The following is a 27498-nucleotide window of genomic DNA, read 5'->3' as shown; positions in this document are numbered from 1 at the left end:
GGAATCCCTATTTGGGTGTTCTTATCATTGTAAATCGGCACCAAGGAGAAATGGTAAAATTGCTTTATTGCATATGAGGATTCTCATTTAGTTCTGAAAAAATGTTTAATATAGAAGGCTTAGGCTGTTAGAACGATTACCATTATGTTTTTTGTGGTGAGAATTGTTTCAACTTAGGCATTCACATTGTATGTATTCTTACTCTTGGAATTGTTCTTGTTGTTTCCTTAAGTATATGAAAGTGAAGAGTAGTTATTATAATTCTAGGTTGTAGTTGAGTTCTACGAAAGCTCAACATCCTCAGCAAAAGAAAGCTTATCCAATCACCTCATAAAAATCTGTCTTTCCATTTCTTGTGCTCATTGTGTTGCTATTTAACCCAATTTTCAAATTCGATGTGGGTTGCCTACAATGGCATTCCATCCTTTGTGCATATTCAAAAGATTTACAGAAGGGTATTCTATAGTTTGTTTGTGGGAGTCACAGAAAAAAATAACAAAAGAACAATCTTGTCCCTCTCAGACCAAACATCCTATGCTTTGATCTGGATTTTGGTGCACAAGCAACTTGATGCTTTGATCTGGATTTTGGTGCACAAGCAAAGTTGCAAAAGATGTAAAACCCAAGTCAAAGATCGAAGAGTACAATTTAATCAAACAACCATCTTTGAAGAACTAGTTTACTATTGAAAAATTGGAAGAATTACTAGTTGATGAATTGATCAATTGATCGGAACAAATGGAATACATTAAGGCACAAAGAATAAAACTGAATTAATCAAAAGGGAGCACCATGTGTACTAATATACTAGAGAGTGGAGGTGCTGTTTCTCTGTGGAAAAAATGACCCCACTTTTATGAGGAACGCCTTTTAACTTTTGCCCGCGGATATTAATGTACCATGCATCCAAAATAATGGCTAGCCCAAATGGATGTTTTATTTCTACACACCTAATGCCACGCCAACAATTAGGTACTTCAATGGATAAAAATGCTACCCATTGCGTATATTCATGCTTTAATACCTCATTTTCGGCACATTTTAAACACTATTTAACAAGTAAAATACACGCAATTTCTTCAACCTGATTTCTAATAACATTGAACAAAACCATGAATAAGCATTATCACCAGAAGTATCTTGACGTACAAAAACATGGAATAACCATGAACATAAAAAAATTAAAAAAATTTAAGTACGCTCATCATTTTGACTCATCGGCTATTTACAGCAACTAATTGCTTCTTAAGGTTGAGGACCTCGAGGGCATAGGAAGCCAACTGAGCCTTGAGCTTTGCAGCAGCCTCCTCAAATTTCTTATTCATGAGATCGGACTCTTCCACCGCCTCCTTGTATCTAACAGTAAAGGCTTCCAATTTTGCTTGTGTACCCCTAAGCCTCATCCTCAGCTTTGTATTCTCCTTATTATTGATGACTTGCTCCTGTTGTTAAAGCATGTAAGGACAAGAGTTACACTAGGATTACTAATTTTATCCACGGGAGTATATCAAAGCTCATAGAAAATAAAGAACTATTAAAAGAAAATCCAAGCTCCAATTTCTTTGCAGACTTAAAAGCACATATTCGTACTGATTAGATGGTTTGAATTCAGTTAGGATGTTAATTTTTCTAAATACATAAGTGATCAATTGTTAAGTCAAGTTTTTTCAGAACCTAAACTCAGTTGAAGGTCAACATGTAGGTACTTCCTGTCTTAGAACAAGAACAGACAGTTTAATTGCCCAAGCAAATCCTTCCTAAAATAAGTACATATATATGTAAAAGCTGACATGACATAAATGCTGTCATTGGGGGAGAAGAACCCAAAGAAAGAATTGATAGCAGCATAAACAAATCTTATGCCCAGTTTAGTGCTCCATTAAAGGGAGTCTAGAGCGGCAGTACTGACTCATCCATTGCCTAGTATGCACAAAGTAGGTTGAGTGAAGAACAAAATGAACTTACAACCTCTATGTTAGTAGGTGTGAAGCAAAATATATGGAAAGAACAAAATGAGCTTAAAACATAATAGACGACAAAATGCATAGAGAATTTGCTTTGTCCAACTAGAGAAAAAGCATACAAACACCCGTAATAAGGAGCTTTCCTTCCCAAAGAAGCTATTGTCAGAAAGTACAAAATTTTGGCTGATGAAGTTTTACAAAACTAATGCACCGTAGTAATGCGGACATGATATTGTAGTATATTCCACCTTGGAATGCAAAGCCCGAAAGCAGATAGAATGCAATTCCTCATTCTGATATACCTATTGCATAGATGGCTTAGATGATGATAAGGTTGACATGATAAACAGCAATTTGACTTCAACATAAGTTTACTGGTAGTACCATTTTGCAATTGGAAAGAGTGAAATCACATTCTTACATTGTGTAGCTTGGCTTCTAGCCTTGAAAGCTGACAAGTCAGCGCCTCCACTTCAGCCTTTGCCTTCAATGACTGTCAGTAGACAACTATTTTGTTACCACACTCAAAATCAATTTTTTGAAGCCACATTTTGAAAGGAAATTCCATAAGCCCCAGAAGATAAAATGGTTAAAACTTAAAAGTGCCTCTGTAGCTGGAAAAACGTCTCTTTTACCAAATATGTTGGCAGCATGGCAGGTGTATGAGACAAAAAGGAACAAATAAACGAAGAGAGGGAGAGAAAGCAACAAAAACAAATACCTACCCTTTCATCACTACTTCGTGCACACGATTCCACTTTAACATCATGGCACAGCTTCTCTTCAATCCGTGCCATCCCCTTATCCCTTTCCTTCATAAAAACAAGAAGCAGGTTTCTAAGAACTTGCAGATGGGAATGTGACTAAGTATAGCAATACAAAGATGTGTTTTCTACAGGAATTCTCCTTTTCTGAAAATCCTGTACGTAATTTACAACAGAGAACACAGAAGAGACCTGGCAGTCATCCATCAGAACTGATCCCTTATCTAACTCTTTGACTTGGTTTACCAAATATTCCTTTTCTTTATTGAGCACACTTAACTCCATCCGAACTTTATGTACTTCCTCGCAAGCATGATGATGATCCAATGTGAGCTTCTGTAGTTGTAACTTTCCATCCTAAAGAAGAACTAACTGTTAACACCAAGAAAGTTAGGTTGAATGTTAATATGCTGCCAAATAATTTGGATGCTTACGTCTTGAGACTTTTTATTCAGATCTTCAGCACTTCTAAGCTCTTCTCTTAGCCGATCATTCTCCAAGGATTTCTCCAAACTGCAAGAGAATTCAAACGAATATAAAGCTATTGATTTTTGAATTGGTTCCAGGAACCATTTCAAAAAGATGATGCAAAAAATCCATCAATTTCTTTCTCTGCATTCTTCTTGTTTAGCCTACTTTGTGTAGGTTTTTTAAGCAAGCTTACAAACTTATATACCTCAAATGGGGGGAAAAGACAACATAATGGAGATGGGGAAATCGGACAAAATATTCAAAGCAACCTAGCAAACTGATATATCACCATAACAGAGATGGGAAAGTATGACAAACGCCTTACAAACAGGCAAGTTTCTCTAAGTTAACCTCGTAACTTTTTATGCAAAGTTCACACCCTCTTTTTTTTTGAACGGTGAAAAAGGATTTTATTAATCTTTGAATTCGTCACTTAATATGCCCTATCATCTACATTCAAACTCCTGTCAACTGAGTAACAGGATTACACTTTGAACATTTTGGTTCAACAGAGTAACAGGATTACCCTAAATACTTTCAAGGTTCTTGGTTTTTGGTTTTTTCTTGTCAATCCACCATCTTCGTCTTATTTTACATATGTACGTATGTGTGTGATTTCAGCTTTTATGGTTCTTAATTTTTGTTTTTGTCTTGTTTAATTCACCATCTATGTGCATATTGTACCATTACATACAGACGTTATTTTCTGAGCTTTGACGGGTTCCTAATTTTGAATTTTTCCTTGTGCAATCACCATGTTTCTCAACAAGTGCATTCATGTATGAATTTGTTTATCTCCACTAAACGATATGTATGTGTACGTCTTATTAGCTTTGATGAGTCTGGTTGGTTTATCATTTATGTCTATGCCTTATTAGCCTTGATTGGTGTATGCGTGTTTATTTGTTATTAGCTTAGAGGTGGTGTCCATGGGTAATGAGTTAGGAACACAGCATCGCCTGGCTGCATAGAATCGTAGCAGGTAGAGTAAAACTGGGGAAGGAAGAGGGAGCTGCCAGACTCCGCAACTTTTAGCTAATGTGATTTCATTTTTATACTTTACAGGGTGCCTTTGACATTCAACCATCATACATAACACGGTTAACACTGTTTGAGACATTTAACAAAAGGGAATTCTTAACAGTACTTTCAAAAGAAAAGGAGCGCAGTGGCATTTCAGATACCTCAGGTGAGGTCCCTGCATGTATCAGAAACTTAATAGAACGTCAGTGAAATTTACCTCAAGGTACATTAAAGAAATGCACTTGGCCTTCTACTCAAGAGGGTATTACAGTGGCAAAGACTTTGACAATCAGGCATGTAATCATTCATGTCATACAATTTGCTGAAGTTGCTAAGAAAAAAGGCTAGACTAACCTGAACTTCTTCTCTAATTTTGCATTTTCCTCGGAGCCAACCAATTTTTCCTCAAGGACTTTGTGTTCTTTTCTACAGGAGGCCAGCTCATTTCTCACCTTAAAGTCATCACATTCATCATCAAAACATGAAGATGTAATACATAAGTCATAAGCAACTGAATAAAAAAACTGATTGCAAAGTTTAAATACATGTTATAACAATGTTCATACTTGGTAACATCTCACAATACTAGGGATGTTTTGTTGGTCCTAAGAGTAAATTGTGCTTAAACAGACCTCGTAGCGAGATCAGCAATAACATCATAATGCCTGATAAGAAGCCACTTTGAACAAATCAAAAAGCCGAAGTTTCAGCAATGTATATAATAGGAGTACGATACACATTACGCTTACGAAGTTTCAACTTTTCACATTTCGCAATATCAAGAAGGAAAAAACAAAACACATATTTACATCAATGAAATGCAATAAGATACAAGTGTTTATATATTTCCATTTCGGGTCATATTTGTGTTCTATTTTTATGGACTTCCAGGTCCTATCATGCAAGATATACTTCTTATTAATGGGTAACGTATGGAGACACAAACATCTTATCTAAATAGAATGTAAAATAATGAAAATAATACTCTCCTAGGGTGTCCCCATGTAAATTTAGGACTCCTTTTCATTGTGTACAACGTTTTTTGCTTTTGTAGCTTACTTATCAATAAGCCAGGCCACGCAGGCCACTAGGAGCCTCAAAATAGAATTGTTTCGAAAAGAATATCCGTCCTACAAATGATAACCTGCTTTATGTTTAGCATCTTACAATGCAGGAAAGCCTCGTGGAAAGCCATAGACTCGGACAACTTTTAAGTATTTCTACCCAAATCAGCGACATGTTCTTTGACATTTATTTCAAGATCGTTGTACCTCTGACATTTCTTTCAATAATAGTGTAATCTCTGCATTGTAAGATCTGGATTTATCTTCTATGGCCTCAATGGAAGCTTTCTCCTTAGCAGACCATATAGCCTTCTCCTCCTCCATTGACAAAAGGGCTTCAGTAAGTTGCTACAAAAAATGAGATAATTAGGGCAATCAACACTGCACCAAGGAACTCGGCTCTAAAAGAAATGACCCTTTACTATTCCGCGAAACACTCATCTACCATTGCCAACTCTTCTTTTTCTTCAACTAGTGTTTTGATAAAGCCTTCTAATTCATGATTATGGGACTTTGATTCTTCTAAGCATAATCTCTGGAGTAAGAAGCAAACGAAGAGACAGATCAGATGGATGGAAACAAATATACATGCTACTTATGACGAGATGGCCAGTAAAAGATTAACAAGATTAGAAACTTGAAAATCACAAAACACAGGTAAAACATGGAAAGCGTACAAGATCTGAAACCTCTCCTTGCAAAGTACTCAATTCTAAGTTTGACAAGCCCAACTTATCATATAGAGTTTGCAGGTCTGAAGTCAAACTTTCAGTTCTAGAAACAGTCAAATCCTTCTCTTCCCTTGCCGCAGCTAATTCCTCTTCCAAAGAAGCAATAGTTGTCTCCATCTCAAATGCAAGAACTTCCAGCTTTTTGTAATCTTCCTAACAGCAGAAAACAGAAATGGATTTAGAACTCAAGTCCGCAACTTGTGCAGAAGAATTACCCACATACAGCAGCCAAAAGAGAACAGAAACACAGGAAGCAAACATTTTTTTCGAAGAAAAACTTGATCAATATGGAAGGACCATAAATAGCATAGCTACACTTGAGAAATGGAGAATACCATAGCTAAACTCCAGAGCAGAAGGAAGAAGGGAAAAAGGCAAAGAAAAAATCATGGCTAAACAAAGAATACCAAAACTTCGAGAGGCCGAGAGGTAGGCTAAGGATTTGCGAGTAGCAGTAGTAGGAGGGTATTATGTACTCTCTGAGGCTCTCTCATTGCTTTTCTTTTCTTATTCGACTGATTTCATTCTTTTATCTTGTGATGAATGAAATTTTTTATGCCGATCAAAATAAAACAGAGAAACAGAATATCCAGAAGTAGCCAAAAACAAATACGCTGCTGATATATTGCACCAATATGCTGTCATAAATTTTCCATTTAGGTCAAGTTTAGATGTACATCTAGCGCTGATCATCACTATGGTGATGGGTGACATGACAAAACTAGCTTTACAGTTCATTTAACAACTCTTAGATAGGTTGACAGTCCAATGACCAAGTGCTAAAATGATAATGATCTTCATACTTCATGACTGAAAATACCGTAGAAGAATATCCAAGCTTTTTTTCTCTTTTTCTGGCAAAAGGGGAACAGACTGGGTTGGAATTCAAGTAGGCAACTATTGCTTAAATGCACAATGTACTTCTAACTTTTACTTCAGTAGACAAAAGGTTTGGGACTACATTTGTTGCTGTCATAACATGGCAATAGGGCCATCCTTCATCAAAAAGTGAGAATCCTCGAGCCCACTAGATAGCTTCAATGTTGTTTAACTTGTTGCAGGTTTACTCGAAAGGTAGGTGGCGTAACCATCGGAATAATTCCTAAGTAGACAAGTCAATTTCGGTGAAGCAAATATACGTGTCTTGTTTGTCTCTTAAGATACCGTAATACGTACACCATATCTCTTTCCAATTATTCCTCGCAAATTGAATAAGTACCGTTGTTACAGTCTTCACAGTAATAATGTCATAGTAGCTGAATAACAAGGATTAGGTTTTTGTACTTCGCATCCAGGAAAATAGATTCATATGAAATGAGACCTCTAGATTTGATAACTGTTTGAGCTTGTCCCACATCGGTTAATAACCACCTCCAAAACTAGTATTTGAGCTTGGGCTGCCTTTCCACTCATTGCCAATTGGCTTTGAGTTGGATGCTTTAACATGGTATCAGAGCTAGTGTTTCAAAGAATTTGTAACCCCTTGTTTGTGCCATAAGTGCACTGTTGTTTGTTGTGATCCATGTGTTATGGATCATTTGTTTCCTTCTCCACGTGCGAGTCGGGGGTCGCATGTGTGGAGGAGTGTTTAAGTTTGTCTCACATCGGTTAATTATCTACTCTAAAACTAGTATATGATCTTGGGTGGCCTTTCCACTCGTTGCCAATTGGTTTTGAGTTGAATACTTTAACATGGTATACTTTCGGAGGCTCTCGGACAAAACTCTCTGTCGTTGGTGGTTGGCTCCCCCTTTGTTTGTGGTTGATGATAGATCGTTGCCGTATGTGTTGAATAGTTTGTTTACCTCACCATGTGCGAGTCAGGGATCGCACGTGCAGGGGAGTGTTCGAGCTTGTCCCATATCGGTTAATAATCACCTCCAAAACTAATAGTTGAGCCTGGGCTACCTCTCCACTCATTGCCAATTGGTTTTGAATTGGATGCTTTAACAAAAATGAAAACACAACTTGCTTCATGCGTTCACTTTGAAACACTAGCATGAGCTAAACTGCTTTACATATGACATATTTTACCGCTTTAATCAGAGACATATTTTACAGCTTAATTAGTTATTTCTCGGATATGTAGATTAAACCAATTAACACTACAATTTGGGAAGTGAGATCCTTACGAAGCTCTGTTTCTGCATTTCGTCCCCGGACTCACCCCCTACATGTAATATATTCAATGTAAAAGGACATTTATAAATGCCAAGTGAATTGCACTTCTTTATCACCTGCAATGTCTGGTCAAAGGAAGTAGGGAGACCCTTCGCCCTTTTTGGATCAAACACATTGGAAGTCCTATCAACAACTGAATCACGCCGTCTCCCAGCAAGCGACTCACGTTTGTTGATATCACGCTCTAGTAGAGCCTTTTGGCCATGCAGTTTTTTCAATTCTCTCTCCGCACATGCTTTCTCACCCTATAAAGTAGGAAATCATGTTGGTAGCCAATATATTCCTGAAAATCACAACAACTAATTACAAACCTCAAGTTTGGTTTTCTCCTGGATAGCATTCTTAAGCTTGGACTCTGTCTCTTTCAACTTCGTTTTTGTTTTCTCAAGATCTTTTCTTAAATTTTCCTTCTCCCTAGCCAAGCATGAGGATGATAAATATGATATTTCCTTCTCAAGAGATTGAATGTGTGAAAAGAGCTCAGCCTTCTCCAAATCATGCTCTTCAGCTAGGTTCTGCAAGAACTGAGCATGTCAAATAAGGCATATACAAATAAATACAACAGAGAGTGAAGTAACATACAGTTGATGCCCTCACAGAATTTTATACATTTAGACTTAACTCTTGTATCTAACTTAGAAGATGCACAGATTTATTGAGCAAAAGAAGCTGCATGCAAAAATTAAGATAATTCAAAAACGGGTAAGAGTGATTGTAATCTCACATATCCTCTCATCTGGGAAAAAACTCACATATCCCAAATTAGACCGTAACACTCATGTAGACCACTGGACAGTAAACTTATTAAGCCTAACCACGATGCCAAAATGCCTAAGCCCAAGTTACACCAGGATAACCCATGTAGACTTCCGATGTGGGACGGGGTGTTACAAACTCCCCAATTTTATACCATCGCGTCCTCAGACTCAGGGTGTTACTTTACTCGGAAACGATGTGGGACGGGGTGTTACTTTACTCTGACTCAATGCAGCGGTCAGGATACTAAACTTTCTCGATGCCGGTCGTGTACAGTGTACACAGGTTACTTTGATTCCACCTGAAAAACCCATGCAAACCGCTGGCCTAGTAACTTCTTGTTGTTGAAGCCTAACCCCATGGCCCAAAATGCTCAAGACCAAGCTACTAGTAGAAGCTTACATGATTCTTTATATATCTGTCTTTGGTTGTAAGAAGTTTATAAAAAAAAATGCTCTTATCCCCATAGTTGCAGCCCACCCACCCACCCACCCACCCAAATAACCCATGTAGACTTCCGATGCATGACCCATGTAGACTTCTGATGCATGACCAGGTGTTACAAGACCTACCATACCTTCTCATTCTCAAGTTCATTGACTGTGTTCCTCATGCAGTCATGCAACTTCCCATGGTCACTAACAATAGATCTTAGTTGCATCGAGTTCTGGCATGCCAAAGACTTAAACTCCTGCATTGCAAGGAATTTGCAACGTTAGAATAGTCACAATGAAATTTAGTTGACAAATTATCGAGAGAAGTAGCACTAGGATGAACAAATAATTCCAAGTGAAACACTAACAGGTTAACAAAAAAAACTGTCATACAGCCACTCAAAGAGGATTCAAGAGTGCTCACAAAGAAAAGGTTCAAAACAACAGAAAAACTCTGCAAAAGTTCATCTGTAACCAAAGACATGCTCTCAGCAAGGTTTTTAGTGGTTTGTATTTCCGATGTTATTTCTTGAACTTCCTTTAATAGCTTGATCATGGTGTCAGAACCGTCCATCTGTATGAAGCTACAAATAATAAGTTTCACAGGCAATAACAAAACCTTGTTTACACAATGTATATGTACTACAAATGCTGGCAAGATATGAACCCACAATAACCTTCACCTAAATTGTCAAAAAGCTGAAGATACATACATCCTTTGCCGTTATAGATTCCTTGGAAGTGAGTTCTTCGCGAGCAATTCTAGCCGCCTCCTTTGCATTGAGAAGTTCTTCATAAAGCTGCGAGAAAATATACTTAATGAGAAAATAGAAAGATCGTTAAGGCCAAACATTAGCAGCTAGCTTACAGCCACAAAATGAGAAGGACGAGATGGAGATCAATAAACTTTAGTTGTTACCATCGATATTGAAGTACTTTTGCAATCCGAAAAATAAAAGACATACGATTAATAAACAAACTAAACCAATAGGTAAAACAACAGTGTTACGGGAATAGTACTTCTTGCATTTCCTTATTGATCTTGTGGTGGTCGCGGCACGTGCATGTGCAACATATAACACAATTAGAGGGGTAAGAGCACTTAAGCTAAACTATTCCATTCCCCAAATGTAAAGCTCTTCAAAAAGACATCTTGTAAGCACAAATAGCAGAATCAACTCTTCCAATGTTGCAAAGGAGCCTCGCTTGCAGGATACAGATGTTACTATTAACCCCGACTCACTGGATCAAAAGCACAGATTGGGTGATACGTTCTTGCCATGACTGGCCCTATCCTCCTCTGATTTGTTCGTACCATTCTCTCGTTGATCATTGCTGGGTCGGTTGGTGAGTCACCCAAAAAAAGCATCGAGAAAGGTCAAGCATATGTGTTTTATGAAATGATAGCGGTCTCATTTACACTATGTCCTATTTGCAATTTTGCCTAGGTTTTTGTGTGATTTGGTGAGTATATGCTTCTGAGTCAATATTTCAAAACAACAGTGGCCTTTTGTAAGAGGGCCATCTTTAGGAAAAAAGTCCTTCCTTGGCTGTCAGAATTATATGTAGTCACTTATGATGAGATGGGTTAGATTCAGGTAGGAACGATGTTATTCAAACCCTTGCTCCAAACTTAAAATCTAGCAAATCGTCTGATCATGTTGAATTGTCCACCATAACATACTTCCATAGTCTCTCCATAGTTCAACCTTTGATTGGCATTACTGCTTCTTGAATCCGACAAACAGCACATGGCATTTTTATTATACGGGTCTTATCCTCAGAGATATTTACTTGGACTTCTTAGTTCTCACTGGGTACTTATTAAGCCTGCGGCCACAAATAGCCGATCACAAAAAAGCACTATTTAAGAAAAGGACAACTACCCCAGACTAGAAACCTTATAATGCACAAAGTATTAATTTGGTGAAGTCGAATACACCAAAGCCTGACATGAAGATGACATCAGTAAGTAAACACAATAAGACCCACAAACACGGAACTGTCAATAAGAAAGTAGAAAAGGTGATCAAACTTTTTTGAACAATGGTTCGGAGAACCAAAACTGAGACCAAAATTAAATTAACAAATGACCTTGTGTACGTTGTAGTGGGCCGGACGGCGGGTTCCCTACACGGTCTGTCTGGACAAGCCCAGTGAAGAGAAAGGACTAACAACCCAACAGCCAGGTCTCTGATGACCGGGTGGACCGAACAGCCCATGGTATTGCGCGAGGGGCGAGGTGTTGGGTCAGGGCGCGCGCTGATGTTGACATGTGACGAGTGCTCGAGCCACATCGACACCGAATGGCATGGTTCCAAACCAAGAATTGGTCATTTGTGACGTCACCAAAGGCACGAGCTCGGCACCAGCTTACGTGGAGCCTTAAGTCAACTCTCTTTTTTTAAGTCTAGTGATAAACCCAAGAGAGGTACATCGTTACTATTCACTCATAGAATTTTGTACTTTCTCTCCTCCAGTTGAGACTGACTTAAGCTTCAGAGTGCCTTCCAGCTGACTACAGCCGATTAAGCACTAACGGTATTCTGTCTTGCAGATCCAGTTTGAGGAAGGTCTTGCTCTGTCCAGATCCGACCTGGAGATCCAGAGGGAGAACCAAATAAACACCCCCACATGTGCCTACGAAATTAGGGGACAAGAGAAGCAATAAACTATAATTCCTAAGAAAACATATTTACTCCTACATCTCAATTCCAAGACAGATATGTTTCTGAGAAGTGAAAAAAAAAATATTTTTGAAAGCAAAAAGTTTTCAAGTCCACATTAAATAAAACATGTGAAATGGGTAAGATGAGAAGTTGACAAATAGGAAAAATGATGAGAAATAAAATAAGCGATACATACACTCTAGTTCATTATCTGAAACCTAAGGTTCCCTCCCATGGATGAAGTGAATTGATCAATGAACTTGGCAGTAGTATGGTTGTTCAATATTTGGAACTCCCTTTCTATTGGCCGAGTTCTTTTAGCTGGTATGTGAAATAACCGAAGACAAATGAATCGCATTTTCACACTTGAATACAACAGCACTCAGATCCGAAATCAATAAATCATGATTACCTCTTCATACTTGTCCAAGGCACATATCTTCTGCTCTGTTGCCAACTCAACAACACAATCCAAATTTTGCTGGCTTGAGGACTTCTCCATCTCTAACATATTAATCTATGGGACAGACATTAGACTGAAATGACATAGTGCCAAACAAATAACACCTAAATTTACAATAACAAAAAAAAAAAAAAGGAATAGTAACATAAATCGAAGACAACGAACCTTTTCTTGGAGTTGCTTGATCACGAGAATAGCTTCTGATTCCCTTAAACATTTGGCTCCATCACCAAGAACCGTGCTTCTGTTAAGACTGCTAGGTTTCTCATCCGGATATGAATCAGCATCAACCAACTTTCTTGTTAAGAAGTCAATCTGTATCTCGCTCATAGTCCTCTGCAAGAGAAGGCAATCATGAAATACCACCGCAAGAAAAGGTCAGCAATACAAGTGACAAGAATGAAAAAACAAGTGTGTTCTCTGCAGTAGAGGGTTGAAGAGACTCATTGCCACATGTTCTTTGCCTGTCCATTCTCTGATCAGATATGGCAATATGTGCTGGGGAACAATGATAATGATAGAGCTCCTTAAAGTATCTATGAAGATGTGGGTTGGATCGATGCCAACAGCAAAGACACCATGCAAAACATCGCGCTGAAGTTGTCTCTTGCTGCTACAGTTTATGCTATTTGGATTGACCAAAATAGCAGAATACTTAGGCACAAGAGTTTGAAGGGGATATTAGAGATTGCATTCGGTCTTGTAACATATGGAATTTTTCAAGAGCTGTGTTCAGCTCTAGCTGAATTGTTAAGGCTGGCTAGGACTGGTAGGGTCCTGATGCTGGACTTGTTGCTTTTGTATGATCTGGGGTACACCTGATAGATCATGTGTGCTTTTGTTTTGTTTTATAATGATTTGAAATACCCCGAGAGAAGAAAGAAAAATGAGAACCTGGGTTTCAAATTTTAGAAGCAAATCTTCATATTCTGCTTGAAGTTCTTCTAACTCATTGCTCTCCTGGCAGACAAACAATTAGTAGGTGCCAAACCTTAACAAGAAGAACAAGGGAAAATATGAAACAGGAAATAAGGACAAAGGCATCCTCCTAACCACAGGTAAGCTTTTCTTCTTGACTGGTGCTTTTTTCCGGCTTGTAACACGTAACAAAGCACGCGGATCTGGAAGCGTACAGTATTTGACTTCACCATCATTACACTCCTCTGGTTTGCAGGAATTATCCATGCTTGCTTCATTTACCAGTTCTTCAAAAGGAAGAAGTGGTCCCATATGCTCAGATCTTGTGGGTTTCACAGCAGAAGCCTTGGCATGGACTATAGAATTCAACTGGAACGTCAAGGCGTGAAAATTAGACAATAGCTATTTCATTTTCCAAGGAACCAAAGATCTTAAGAATGGTATTATCGAGGGACATATATGTACCTCAAAAAGAAATTTTAGAGCTGGCTGACAAAGTAAGATTAAAATTAAGAAGATACACACAAATGTAACTGAACGTTAAAGTTTCAAGTTTTCCATTAGTCAAATACTCCAATATATGTGTCCAAAAACATCAATAAAATTTAAATGAAGAATCACCTTTAAACAAATCTTTCTCTTCAGAACAGATCACAATGACAGACTTAAATGAACTCAACAAAGCCATAAGTTAAGGTCAGTTGAATGCATCTTTTCCTTCACTCAGTTGCATATTCTAGTATGGAAACCATGTCAAAGAACGGTTCAGGAACATGATATGCCATATGCTCCAAAACAAGGTATGAGTCTGACCATAATTTGAGAAATGTTGCATATTCTTGTGGTAGTAAGCACTCACCTCCCTAAGAGTCTCCCTGGATAGATTACCAAAGCACCAGGTATCACGCCTCTTCTCCTGCAGCACAAAAGAGAGAGTGCAATTTGAACACAACCGAGAGACAAATAGCCATAAATCTAGGTAGATACAAAGGATGACCCAAAGGACAAGTTAGAAATAGCATGAAAGAGAGGATGTGATGCAAACAATAGGAGATCCACAAAAGAGAAAATTAAAATTAAGTGACATCCACTTGAGACTTATCAATGAACTTTTAGCATGCTTCAAGGGGCAATAGCATTCAAACACAAGATGAACCGAGGTGGTGGATTCGTGGGACCTATTCCCAATTATGTCATTGTACCTTTAATGAGCTTACATAGGTTCTGGGGATTAACACTAAACAATAGGAATAACGCAATCATATTGCTCAAAACAACCTAGTCTAAACAAAAGGAACACCAAAAATAAACAAATGCCTTGCCCACTCCGCAAGGCTGGGCAAAAAAATACTATCTATCCATGATCAACATAATAAACAAGGGTCCAAACCAGCTGCCAAAGCCATGCTCCCAATCTCTAGCAGCCCTCAAAAGTCCTTGAACTTGCACCCTCACATTAGCAAAACACACTTCTGTAAGGACCACACTGAAGACCACATGAACAAGATAGGCGTTAGGCACAGACCCCATAACACAGAACTCTTTATGTGCAAAATACCAAGACCTCGTTCGTTTAAGGGTTTTGAATTTTGGATTCTAATCATTATCCTATTTCCCTCCAATCATTACTCTCATTTTTCTCTCTATCTATCTCCCATCATTACCCTTATTTTCAATAATTACTCTATTTCTCTCTACACTCATTACCTATAAATCCAAATCCAAAATCCCAAAACAAACCGGGTCCAAGTGACCCATACTAGCTAACACATACGGAAAGCTTATGTGCAATCATATGCTCTTCCAAATATGTTGGGGATAATTGCAAAAACTTTTCAAAAGTTTTACTCTTATCTGTCAAAGCATCCAACTCAAAACTAACTGGCAATGAATGGAGAATCCGGCCAGACTCATATACTAGTTTTTGGAGGTTATAATTTACCAATGTGGTACAAACTCTTAACACTCCCCAGCATTTCCGAAAAAGGTGCACTTACGGCACAAATAACAGAAAAACCAATCAAGAGAGTGTCCTGTCCAAAAGCTTCCGAAACCTTTACTATGTTAAAGCAACTCAAAACCAATTGGCAATGAGTGGAAAGGCTGTCTAGGCTCATATACTAGTTTTTAGAGGTGATTATTAAACAAATGTGGAACAAACTCTAAGAGTATCATCGGAAGCACACCTATCCTAAGGTGCAATCAGGTGCAGTTATAGCAATAACTTGGAAACTTTGATTCCACGTTTCCCTTTTATATTTTCAATAGTTTACAAGCATTTATAGCCCAAAAGCATCAAGTAAACTAGTTTACTCTCTTTCCCGTACCTTTTACTTGTTATATGTGCCTTTGCTAAAAAGCCAACCTTCATATATAAAGTCCTATAAAACTTCAAATGCAACAAGTGGATGACTAGCCAATAACTTGTTGGAGCCTAACCATATCGTTCAAGGTACCTAATCCCCAGTAACTAGTTACTAGTAATAGTTTACATGGTGCACTACCCAAGATCACCCATGTGCGCCTCTAATGTTGGACATAAAAACATACACTAGGATTGCTCCATCTGCAACTCTTCTTGCCCACTACTTAAACCAACTCAACAAATCTTAATCCCCTTGGTTCCGGTACATGTAATTGTCTCATTATGTAATACCCAAGTCTTTCTCATGTATCTATGTAGCACAGACACTTCATCAGAGTCGACATATCAGCGTCACCAACACTCTCCGGACAAGTTTGACACTCGAACCCGAAGTGTCCTATTTTTTCTCAATGTTTTTGGTTAGGACATTATGGGGACACTCTAAAAAATTCTACGAACACTCACAAGACATGTAGGGGGTATTAAACGATGTAGTTAAGACTCTGCTAAAGCTTAGAAAAGTCTTTTCCTCTTTATGTGGCATATGATAATTTATTGATTATAAAGACATAAAGTGGTATTTGTTGGAATACTTTTGTGAATGATGTGACGATAAATAAGATTTACTGTATCTACAGTGTTACATTTGTAGATTTAGAGCCTTTTTTATTCCTATAATTGAATAGGTCCTCAACGTGTCGTGTTCTCCAATTTTTAAAATCTGGGTGTTTGGTGGCCTATTTGTGTCGTGTCGCGTGTCTGTGCTACATAATCACGTATAAAGCTGCTTAATTTTTTTGTAAACCTCATATTGTTTGCCTATGCAAAAGGGGAAAGGTTTGAGAATTTGATTTTTCCCACCAAACTTACACAAGCTCGGTAATCAAACCCCACCACGACAGCCAAGCCTCAAGTCAGGGGTGAACCAATCAAGATGAGGTGAAACCTTTCCACTCTTACAACAGTCGGGCTCACTGGATGATCGTATGGAACAGACAGGGTGATGTGGAGGCACCTCAAGGCGAGTTCAAAAGCTTGACAATTGAAGCGTCAAATATTGTGCGGAATTAAGGGATCAATTCTAACAAACTCAGAAGAGAATTATGACCCCATCCTATCTAACTCACATGGGCAGAACCATCTGTGGATTTAGTGGACCCGGGACGGTGCAATAGTCGAGCTAACTCGAGGTCAATAAGCTGACCCACGTACAATTACAAAGATCTATTGATAGAAGCACTCTCACTGCCTTTAAGGGTATGTGTACCTAAGCATGGCGCATTTTTCTCTAACTTGGTTCAACTTGCTCTCATTCCATGTGGCAACTCATTGGATTGCTTCACACAAGAGGCCAGAAGTCCTCCCACCCATTTCAGCGAGTGTAGGTTAACCCGAAACTGATTAACTTGAAAGCTAACTCAAGACTTAGCACCTTTTCCACACAACTTGTCAAACTTTCCGCTCAAAAGGGAACATAATAAATAACATGCTCCAAGAACATGGTATAGTCAGTGTAGGCTATTTAGATCATATGACTGGTTTGTAGCACGTACAAAAGAGTAAGAGTGGCTTGCACATAATATGATGCATCTTGAGTAAATACTACTCTCTGATGCACAAAATTCTTCTTCCTCATTAGACGATGAACACCAGTACCCACCTCAAATTGTAGGAATTTTTTCGGTCGACACATGCACCCAAGTTCATGAAACATTCTGTTCATTGGCAAAGAAAATACCAGTTCTGAGTTGACTGTTTGACGCCCGGATAAGGCCCCGCGAATGCAACTCGAACAGTCCATCAACAGCCGATGGGTTCAGGGACCCGTGCCAAGTCCATCCAACATAGAATCTAACTAAACTCAAACTCCATCGAATTATAATGAAACCAAGAAAAGCACTCTGGAGACAGGTTAAAACTGCTGGTTTCTTATCTAACATAATTATATTGGACTAGGGAAACTTAAACCAATTGACAACTCTAAGATACAGAAAACAAAAGCACAAGACGTGAGCAATTTTAATGGTTGACATTTCCAAAACAACTAACATTGAATTTATCTACTGGGGAAAAACAACAAATGAAACAAGCACTGAGAGGAAAGTGTAGCAATCATAGACCAAACCTTCTTGGGATTATCCCGGTTCTCATCCCTATTTGAGTATAGCACCATTGAACTCAGATTCTCAATCTTCTTGGCTTGTTCTTGCAATCTCTTTTCCCGTTCAGCTTGAGCTTTCTTTTCCTCCTCCAGCTCCAAAGCTATCCTCTCTCTCTCCAATTCAGTCTAACAGGAAGCATCACAACATTTAGGATACACAATACTTATATAAAAGGCAACCCACAAAATGAATAACATGAACCTGCAACAACGTATTCCGCAGACAGAGAATTTCCTCTTCAAAATGCTCCGAATGAGAACCCTTGCAAACAAAATAATGAATAAAAGTTGATAATTAGAAAACAACATCCAAGATTAAGTGTTGACATGATAATATTATCTTGGCTTTCTCTATTTCTTTAACTTTGGATTTTGATGGAATTATGAGCATTGGGTACCTGTAGTTTGGCTTTAAGCTCCTCAATTTCTTTCTTCTGACGCTTTAGCAAAGCAGCATCTGTCAAGATCTAACAAAAAGGTTTTCACTGAATTATGGTTCCAAGTTAATAAAAAAATTAACAGTAAGAGAAAAAAACTAGAACACTAAATTAAGTATAGGCATAATATAAGGCTTGGTAAAATCCTTCCGCAGCTTATCAAAAAAGCACAATTCTATTCGAAGACAAACCTCATTCACACGAGCACAATTTGTCACACGTAATGCTCTACTGGCAAACTGGAGACTACTTTTAGTCTCATCAGCATGAATCTGTATCAAATAAGCAATCAGTAAGAAAAAGAATTTGCAAAAGAAACCTCGTATGCAACAAGTATGATCTAAAGCAACCAAAAGAAACAGCAAGAAAAATAAACATCAACAAACAGAGAGAAGCTAATTTTGGGCCAAATCCTAATATTTTCATTTTGGCTTCAAAGCAAACTCTCTCCGTTGTAGGCATATACTAAATTGCCTAAACTCTGAACGGAAAAACAAAACAAACAAAACCTCGACATAGTCATGAAGAAACAACACGAAGGTACAAAGCCTCCATTGTAAAAATGGTTCTACACCAAATCCTAGTTACATAGCCTCATTTGAATCTGACATTTGACCAGTACGTAAACCCGTATTAAGAGTTTCTGGTGACAACATAGATGCGCATTGCAAGGATGAGTCCCATGAACAAAACTTAGGCATCGTGATAAATAAGTCTATCTTCCTTCAACAAAATGCTTAAGCTTGGTGATGATAGCATTGTGTACCATAGAGTTAAGTACTGCAACGATGTATAATTTACTTGAGGAGTTAGGCCATGGGATGATGTTGATTGTTGAGGCATGTTGACAAGAAGTGAGGAACATAATAGTGCTGAATGTACTATTAGTCATGTGAATGATGCAGTTGTATCCCAACGTGAATAAAAAGAGGTCAGAGTTGGCACTATGCAAAAGTAGCTAAAGAAAATACTAGTGTTACAGCATGCCAGCATGGATTGAAAGTTTAGGACAAAATTCATTTACACTCAAATTCTCAAATCCCCAAGCTGCTCCCTGCATGGCCTCACCACCTAAAGTCTAAAGACAAGGCAATTGGGCCAAGTGGGACCCGCGACAGTAAATTTATATCTAATACTAAATGTACACAACAGCACAGAGACCTAGAATATTTGATTAGCATGTCAGGAGACGGGCCTTGTGGGACCACAGGCCACAACAATGAACTTAAGATGCGACGTTGAATATACATAACGTACTGGGACCCACCATTTGATTTGATGTTCAGTATAAATAATTAAATTAATAGCTTGGAAAAATAGACGAAAAAATCAATTTCCCATGAAGGAGGTGACAAATTGAGAATCAATAAAAATCGGGCCATAATAATATGTTCCAAATATAAAAATAAAATAAAAAAGAAACCTTGAAAAAATGAAGGATGGTAATTAATTGTGAATAATGATTACATGCTCTTTCAATCCTTATTTGTTAACATGATCGTCGATACAATAAATGCTTTAAAGTTCATTGATGATTAAATTTATATGATAACCCGTATTAAATTTAAAATTCACAGCTTTTATTACATCTTGAAGAACACTGTTCTATTTCCAAAGAAGAAGAATACGAAAAGCATAACATATAAGGTGATTAGCAACATTCTTTCAGGAACTGCTTATCGAAATAAAATCCTAAAGATAGACCATTTTCAAGAAATCATTTTAAATTGTGTTTTTGACTTGTCACCTATGAAAAGAACTAAATCATAAGGAAACGAAAGCGAGGTAAAAACATCAGTTTTGTTCGGTTCATAGTTTTGTTTTGTTTTAGTTTTGTTTTCCAATCATTACCCTACCTCTTTCTCCAATTATTACCCTATTTCTCCAATTATTACTTTCTCATCTCTCTCTATCTCTCTCCAATCATTACCACTCTTTTCAATTATTACCCTATTTCTCTCTCCACCCACTACCAAAACTAAACTAAACTCCCAACCAAACAAAGCCATCGTGTTCTGAACTTCATACACAAGTGGTCAATTTTAATCAAATGTTAGTCTGTTTTTATGTTTTGTACATAACAATCAATGCAAATCGCCAATAGAAGTCATCAAGAATACATAACTGACATAGGTAATTAGGTACGAATGAGTTTTCTATGCATGTTGCTCTTGCAAAACATGATTGATGCTAGTTAGTATGATACAAATGTCAAGGAGTGATTTTTTTCTTTAAAGAGCATCACTCTCATGGGTTGATGAGGAACCCTTCAAAATAAGCACATAAGCTATCCTATGGCCATCACCAATGCAGCTACTAACTGTTGGAGTGTCGCATGCAAGGTCAAGCCTATGATTATTTTGCTCTAATGGCCCAAAAAGGAAGTCCATGACATCAAACAGTTTGTGTTTATCTACCCCTTCCAAAGTATGTACTTGTATGATTCCTTGGCCTCTTGTTTTTATCTGAGTCTTCTATTTTAAACACCCAAATCAGCCAATGGCCAAATTAATTGAGAAAATGGTATTCTCCAAGTGGAGTAGCAAGGGCTTTAGGCAATGTTTTTAATAGGATCTTTATTTTCATTGAGAACCGACATATTAAATATGACAACATAAATTAGCAAACCTAATGCGTAATAAACTTCCACACTGGTTTCAAGGAGAAAATTCTGAAGATAAACTTCCAGATACAAACTTATTTCCAAAAACCAACCAAACATTAGTCTTGGAATATTGTTACACTGGAGATTCAAGCTTCAGTGAATATTAATGGAGCCTTGGAATCTAGTTCATAGAACTTAATCTTTTCCCTATAAATGTTCTGCATACAAGAAAGATAAAAACTAGAGGACAAATTACACGTAATGGACCCAGAACTAGAAGTTGACTACCCAAATAAACACCATCACTTAGAGTGTTTTTACACTGTATTCCTTCCCAGGTTGGAGGAAGGATTCAGTAAAAAAATGGGACCCTAGTTTATGGAAGTGTTACCTGAGCAAGTGTGATATTACATATGATGGCAGTATTTGCATTTCCCCCCAGTGCAGGTTGCAAAATACGAGTAAGTTTGCTGTCCCGATAAGGAACATGGCCCCTGCATCAGATATTGACAATTGGATAAGCAAATGCATAAATATTCTGAAATTCGTAATTTAGTACTACTAAATATCTTACCCTTGACTCTCAGCACCTTCACTCAGTTTCTTGATTACTGTACCAAGTGTCATCAAACTTTTGTTAATGTGTGATCCCTCTTTCAGACGAACACCTTCCGCACCAGTCTTCGCAGCACGCTCTGAACCAGCAAGGTCCACCAAGTTCTAGAAGCAGACCGCATAATCAAAACAAAAAAAGAAGAGGGCAGAAAGGTGTATATCACCCCAACGAACAATGATAAATGCAAAACATGTACCAAGAGGCAACAGAAGACATTAAAAAAAAGCCAAGGAAAGAGTAGAAAGTCTCAATGGTCATACCAAAACAGATACACGGACTGCATCACAAGAACTGCCAACATCTTCATCTTCACATCTATTCCTACTCTCAATTATCTATCAACTAGAATATAAGGCAAGCGAAATTGCACATGCGCAAAACCAAGGAGATTCGAGTAAAAGTAACTCATACCATGCGGAAAATTGTATGTGACCTGCTGCTATAGAGATTCATATTTGTCTCTCCAATATGCCGATGTGCTGTACATCATATCCAAAAGAGAAGGGAATAAACATCGTCTCCAACAATGGGGATCGTTTATTATAGATGCATGACTTAAGACAACTTAAGATATCAAATTTAGAGCGGCAGACAAGGTTTTGTTTTCTCTGGGATCTTTACAAGCCAAACGTCCCTCCAACTTGACAAAAGATGCTAGAAAGTAAAAAATTAAAACAGTATAGAACTTCAAATAAGCTGAGACAAGGGATCACCAACACGCATCTGTAGTTGACACGTAGTTCAACAGAGACAAGGTTAAAAGTGTGTCAAGGTGCACATTGTGTATGAGAGTGCACTTGTTGGGGGGAAGACAAAGGATAGAGAGTACCCTTGAAGAATATGTTCTAGGAAGAAATTTGGAGGATATCAAATGTTAAAAAGCTCACATTCTCCAAACTCCATAAATTCAAGGACTTGTTCAGGAGAAGCTACAATTTCTTCTCTTAACCCAGCCACAAATATTCCACGCTTCATACATGAAAGAAATCAGAATAAACGATCAGTAAGTACCAGACAGGATATCAACATAAGTTAGCCAGGGCCATAACTACAGTACCTCAAGGTTTTCGTGAATCTGCAGTTTCCTGTGCTCAGGAGCTAACAAATCATTTATTTCCTCATTATAAATTTCCATGTAGGACATTCTTAGAAGAAATTCCCGATCTGTATCCTAAAATACATGCAAACTGAGATTATTCACAGCAACCACCGTAAATGTGTAGCATAAGCTAATTCAAAACCACCACTGGAAGCCCAAATAGCTATATGACAGTGATCAGGGGAAAACACCAAGTCAAGTCAATCACATTACTTGGAAAAACAAATACAAGAAAAGTGGTACTACCTCCATCCCAATTTAATTGTCACTTTTGGGAGTTCGTGCCACTTTTCAATTGATTATATCTTGTAATTTATAATGTTTTAGGTGATTTTGAAAACATTGTATTATATAACAAATTGAGATCTATCAAACAAGATCCATATTGGATATAAAATTCATTACCAATTTAAAGATACAACTAGTTCTTTTATCCGGTTAGAATAAAACTGAGACAAGTAAATTGGGACCGAAGGGAGTATGTCATACCTGAGGCAGTGTATTTAATTACACCATGCCTAACAGGCAAACGACCGGCATTAGGATCAAGTGTCATTAGGGAAGTTACCAGACACCTTGCGTACCTAAAACTGACATTTAGACACCATCCTAGAGAACACCCAACAAAAAATGGACTGCTTGTGCACATGCTAGAGTACCAAAAATTTAGAACTCATGCCCACAATGGTTTGGACTGTCCAACTGAAGACTTCCAATATGTGTTGGTCTTTCAGCAATTAAAAATCTTGATGCTCATTTGAAACCTTATTCCCAAGTACCAAAGTAACCAAACAACTCCCAATCATATGTAAAACAGTGACTAACACCTAATGCCCCTACCACAGAAGACATGAACAGCGATGAAATGATCATACAAATGAAAAAAGATAGTTCAGCAATACTAAAAGCTTAGACTGTTACAGTTGCTGAGCTACCTCTTGTATAAGCCCAAACAAATCATGTACAGCACGAGGTATGACTCCAGGTTCAGCAGTAGATCCCCGCATTGTATGTGTTTTTCCACTGTTTGTCTGTCCATAGGCAAAAACAGTGCCTAAAAGGAGGTAAATGTTGAGTGAGAGAGAGAGAGAGTGAGAGTTGAACAGTTCTTAATTCGATGTAAGGTGTAAATCCTAGGGCACATTTTACATTAATATGACTCTTTTACACTCAAAAAAAATGTTCTCACAGCTTTTTAACTTCTTATATCTTGAAGGTAAATGTAAACAGTCCTATGAAACAGTCAAGAAGGTGCCATGAGAATCCACAGAAACTGCATTATTTGAAGAAACTAGTAACAGAAAAGATGAAACATGCACAAAAGTACCATAAAAAAACAAGTGCAACACTGTGTGTCATACTGCCATGCGCAAATGTAAAACCAGAAAAAAGTTGACTGACTCATGTCCTTTTGTCTCAATTGTGTGAAATATGAGTAAAGAAGACTTGAAGTGTGTGAGTTCTCAAGCGGGACAGGGACTAAGCCCTCAAACAATGTTTGTGAGCACATCAAGGGTCAAGACACTTTGGACAACTTACGAAAACATAGAGCTACATTTCTTGTTTAATACAGTTTTGCAATGTCTAGTTGAATATGTTTTTCTCCTTGATTACTCTACGCTAGAGGAAAAAACTGATGACAAGATTTAAGCATCATCCACTATGGTGCTCCCTTTAGAACTCAATATCAATTGAAAGGACAAAGCTGTGATAGTTCAATAGCCAACGCAGAACTAACAGCTGCACCTTATGGGCATGAAATTAATTAGATAAGACTTCTAAAATAAGTAACCAGAGAACAATATATAGCTGAAACTGGCAAAGGCTTGTGGAGTTCATTTGAGCTTCAAAGTTATATAATGATGCTACCCAGATTCTTTCTTCAGGACATTCTTCAAAGCTAAATGTTCTTCATCACTTAGCAGGTAGGCCAGGTTTCCAAGTCCTCTTCTTTCCTAGTTATGTTATCTACAATGAGAACCTCGATAGGTACAACTCTTTCTCTGACGCAAAGAATTTTTTGCTGTACTTCCACACCTTAACACTTTGTCTGGCTTTTGAATTTGCTAAGGCAAATTTAATTGAAGTGACAATGAAACGAAATGGAAATTTCCTGCTTCTTGCTTCTGTTTGGTTGGTGGGTCAGTCTAAAGTATTCAGTATTCAGAACAAAATGAATTAAGAATCCCGTAGAACTCCGTTTATTTATTTGTTTAGTATATCGCAAAATACATAGACACAAGTACTTTTGTTTCCTTTTTCCTTTCCCTCGACCTAATATGGCACTCTGTGAATAGCATTATAAACATACTAAAGTTAGAGAACAATGCAGAAACAAGAATTTCTAAACTCGTTAAAACACACGCACGCACTGGGTTACTATTTTCCACGAACACGACAATGATGCTAGTTGATCTGTCCTTCGATGTTCACATTCTAGTACTTAGAAATATAGGCTGAAAATTCTTCAGTAATAAAAAATAGTTCACCGTACCATTGAATCCACAAACAGCGGCAGCGACAATATTCTTGGTACGAGCTTCATAAACCTCTTGCGTCTTGCAGCTTTCCCCAAAAATCCGATCTAAAAAGCAGGAGGGGAAAAAAAAAAGGCGAGCACATCAAACCCTAGAATAACAACTTCAAAAGAGAGATGAAATCCAGTATACATTTATACACAAACACGTGTATTTACATATGTATAGACAGATAGAAAGATAGATTGAGAGAGAGAGTACCAAATTCGAACTTGGAGGAGTGATTAGGGTTGGAGATGGAGTTGCCGGAGATTCGCCAAGGGCTGGTCTTGTCGTCCTCCGGAGAGAGAGGCCTCGTCCTCACGGTAACGTGTATTCTCTCCATCGTATGAGAGAGAGAGAGAGAGAGAGAGAGAGAGAGAGAGAGAGAGAGAATTGGAGAGTAGAGAGAGAGAGAGAGAGAGAGAGAGTTCGAAATAATTTTTGAGTGTATTTTGTTTTGATGAGTTGCACTCTTTTCCCGCCTTCGGGACAGGGCTCCGATTGGAGCGAGCAACGTTTAAATTACAATACAGTGATGTTGGCGGATAGAATCAACATTAGGATGGTTCGACATTTCAAAATCCCCAATGCATGATGTGAACAAAAATAATCTCACATACATGGTAACCACTCATTTTTTTATTTATTTTTTTGATCCGCATGGTAACCACTCATTGATCGGACAATCTTGACCCTATTTGATAGAAGGGATTGGATTAGATGGAATTGTAGATAATGGATTATTAGTGAGGGGACTATTTAGGAGTATAGTCCATCATATCCCATGTTCGTTTGTGCATAAGATTGAACGACGGACAAAATTAATCATGTGTGTCCTACGTTTGTTTTGAATAACGCTTTATAAGGATTATGGATCGATTGTTCATAGTGCTCCTAGTGCAATTTATAGATTAGTGATTCTATTTGAACCAAAAATATCTCTAACCCCGACTATTCTTTACAATCACCTCAATTAATTTTATCCAAAAAAAAAAAACTTGATTTTCAATTGACTATGTTGCCTTCGACAGTTTACTGAATCTTTTCGATGGTTTTTTCCAAAAGAGTCTCCTTTGTGAAATGTTGTGTCTTGCTATAGAAGGGTATCAGCAACATATCAAAATTATTGGATTAAAAACTTGATTTACTAAATTAGAAACTTAATTGGGGTACATCAAAAAAAAAAAAAAAACCTTACAAAACAAATTAGTAGGAAAAAATTATTATGTTACATCAGAAATATTTTTTTTATTTTTTTGCCACGGTAAGTATAAAAAGTTTTTTTCCAATTAGAAGTATAACAAAATTAATTTTTTAATTACGTAGAATAGCTCTAACGTGTTTTTCTTAAGCCATCTAAGGGCATTTTGATAATCTAACCTCTAGTCCGGAGCTCCCCTTAATCCCAGGACTAAGAGTCCCACACCTTCCCCTAGGATTGTTTTGTCCCAAGCATGGAGGATAACTAATCCGGAGGGGACTAATAGTCCCGGGACTAAAAATAACACAAACATGGGATTAGAAGAGGTGAGGGGATTAATAGTCTAATCCCACCATTAATCCCCCAATCAAACAGGGCCTTAAAGTAAAACGATGACGTAAAAACGACGACGTTTTATGCCACGTTGAACCCAACAAAACTCAAAGCACCATACTAAATTTAGACGTGCAAAATCCCTTGTACAGTTTTGCTCCCCTGTCTGATTACGCTCTATGTTACATTATTATGCGTAGAGTTCTTTTCAATTATTACTCACAAATAGATGCAACATGTTTTTCTTTATCAAAAAAACTAGATACTTCTCAATCATTTATTTCGCTCATCCCCTTCTGTATTACCATCCAACTAACACCAACATTGACATCTCATTCTTCCACGATATTTGATTTTGTGGCACATAGTTCAACATTTTGATGGCTAGCGATTGCAAAAAGAAAATCATGATTAATTGCCTCATTGCCGAGGAAATAGAGGAGAGGATGGTAGCAAGAACTGTTGTGCCAGAGTAATGGGCTATCTCAAAAAGTTTAGTGGGAAAAACACGAGTTCACGATAGTGGAAGCAGGGGAAAGGTGAAGAAGGTTGTGGAGTGTGGCTGCAGGCGAGGCGGATGATCGCCAGTGGAGGTGTTCTAATATTGTTCAATCGAAGGAGGAAACTAAAATTGTGGCAGCTTATACACATTAGACTTACACGAAACAAATATATGACTTGCACCTACGACACAATAGCAATTTTAATTTTCATACTTCTCGAT

At 37.8% G+C, this 27498-nt stretch overlaps 2 protein-coding genes across 2 annotated transcripts in view; one reads left to right on the top strand and one right to left on the bottom strand.

Moving 5' to 3' along the window:
- Positions 1-206: 206 nt before the first annotated feature.
- Positions 207-25655, bottom strand: LOC131336417 (kinesin-like protein KIN-7O). Its single transcript, XM_058372249.1, has 32 exons — positions 25460-25655; positions 25216-25305; positions 23657-23775; positions 22680-22793; positions 22510-22591; positions 22034-22101; positions 21883-21957; positions 21581-21726; positions 21398-21500; positions 18593-18673; positions 18363-18431; positions 18167-18226; positions 17929-18090; positions 14298-14354; positions 13574-13807; positions 13415-13480; positions 12686-12856; positions 12470-12574; positions 10102-10188; positions 9813-9962; positions 9532-9645; positions 8510-8713; positions 8255-8443; positions 5964-6170; positions 5732-5821; positions 5494-5634; positions 4577-4674; positions 3163-3241; positions 2921-3085; positions 2690-2776; positions 2386-2457; positions 207-1442 (listed from the first exon to the last, which is right to left on the bottom strand). Exons 1-32 carry the CDS (start codon positions 25581-25583, stop codon positions 1215-1217), a joined length of 3837 nt encoding a protein of 1278 aa, XP_058228232.1. The 5' UTR covers positions 25584-25655; the 3' UTR covers positions 207-1214.
- The window catches only part of LOC131336421 (probable amidase At4g34880), a 60411-nt gene continuing 40755 nt past the window's right edge, over positions 7843-27498 (top strand). The window contains exon 1 of the mRNA XM_058372262.1: positions 7843-7850. The gene's annotated coding sequence lies outside the window, so the exon portion shown is untranslated. The remainder of the gene's footprint in view (positions 7851-27498) is intronic.

The sequence above is a fragment of the Rhododendron vialii genome, chromosome 8a (assembly GCF_030253575.1).
Source record: "Rhododendron vialii isolate Sample 1 chromosome 8a, ASM3025357v1".
Taxonomy (NCBI): domain Eukaryota; kingdom Viridiplantae; phylum Streptophyta; class Magnoliopsida; order Ericales; family Ericaceae; genus Rhododendron; species Rhododendron vialii.
The sequence above is the reverse complement of the archived record's forward strand: the minus strand, read 5'-3'. Positions and strand labels throughout refer to the sequence as shown.

Excerpts from the sequence above, each read along its gene's own strand:
- LOC131336417 (XM_058372249.1), bottom strand. The coding sequence starts at position 25,583 with ATGGAGAGAATACACGTTACCGTGAGGACGAGGCCTCTCTCTCCGGAG. Across the intron at positions 18,227-18,362 it reads AGCTTAAAGCCAAACTACAG|GGTTCTCATTCGGAGCATTT; the intron begins GTACCCAATGCT and ends TTTGTTTGCAAG. Across the intron at positions 18,091-18,166 it reads TGCGGAATACGTTGTTGCAG|ACTGAATTGGAGAGAGAGAG; the intron begins GTTCATGTTATT and ends GCTTCCTGTTAG.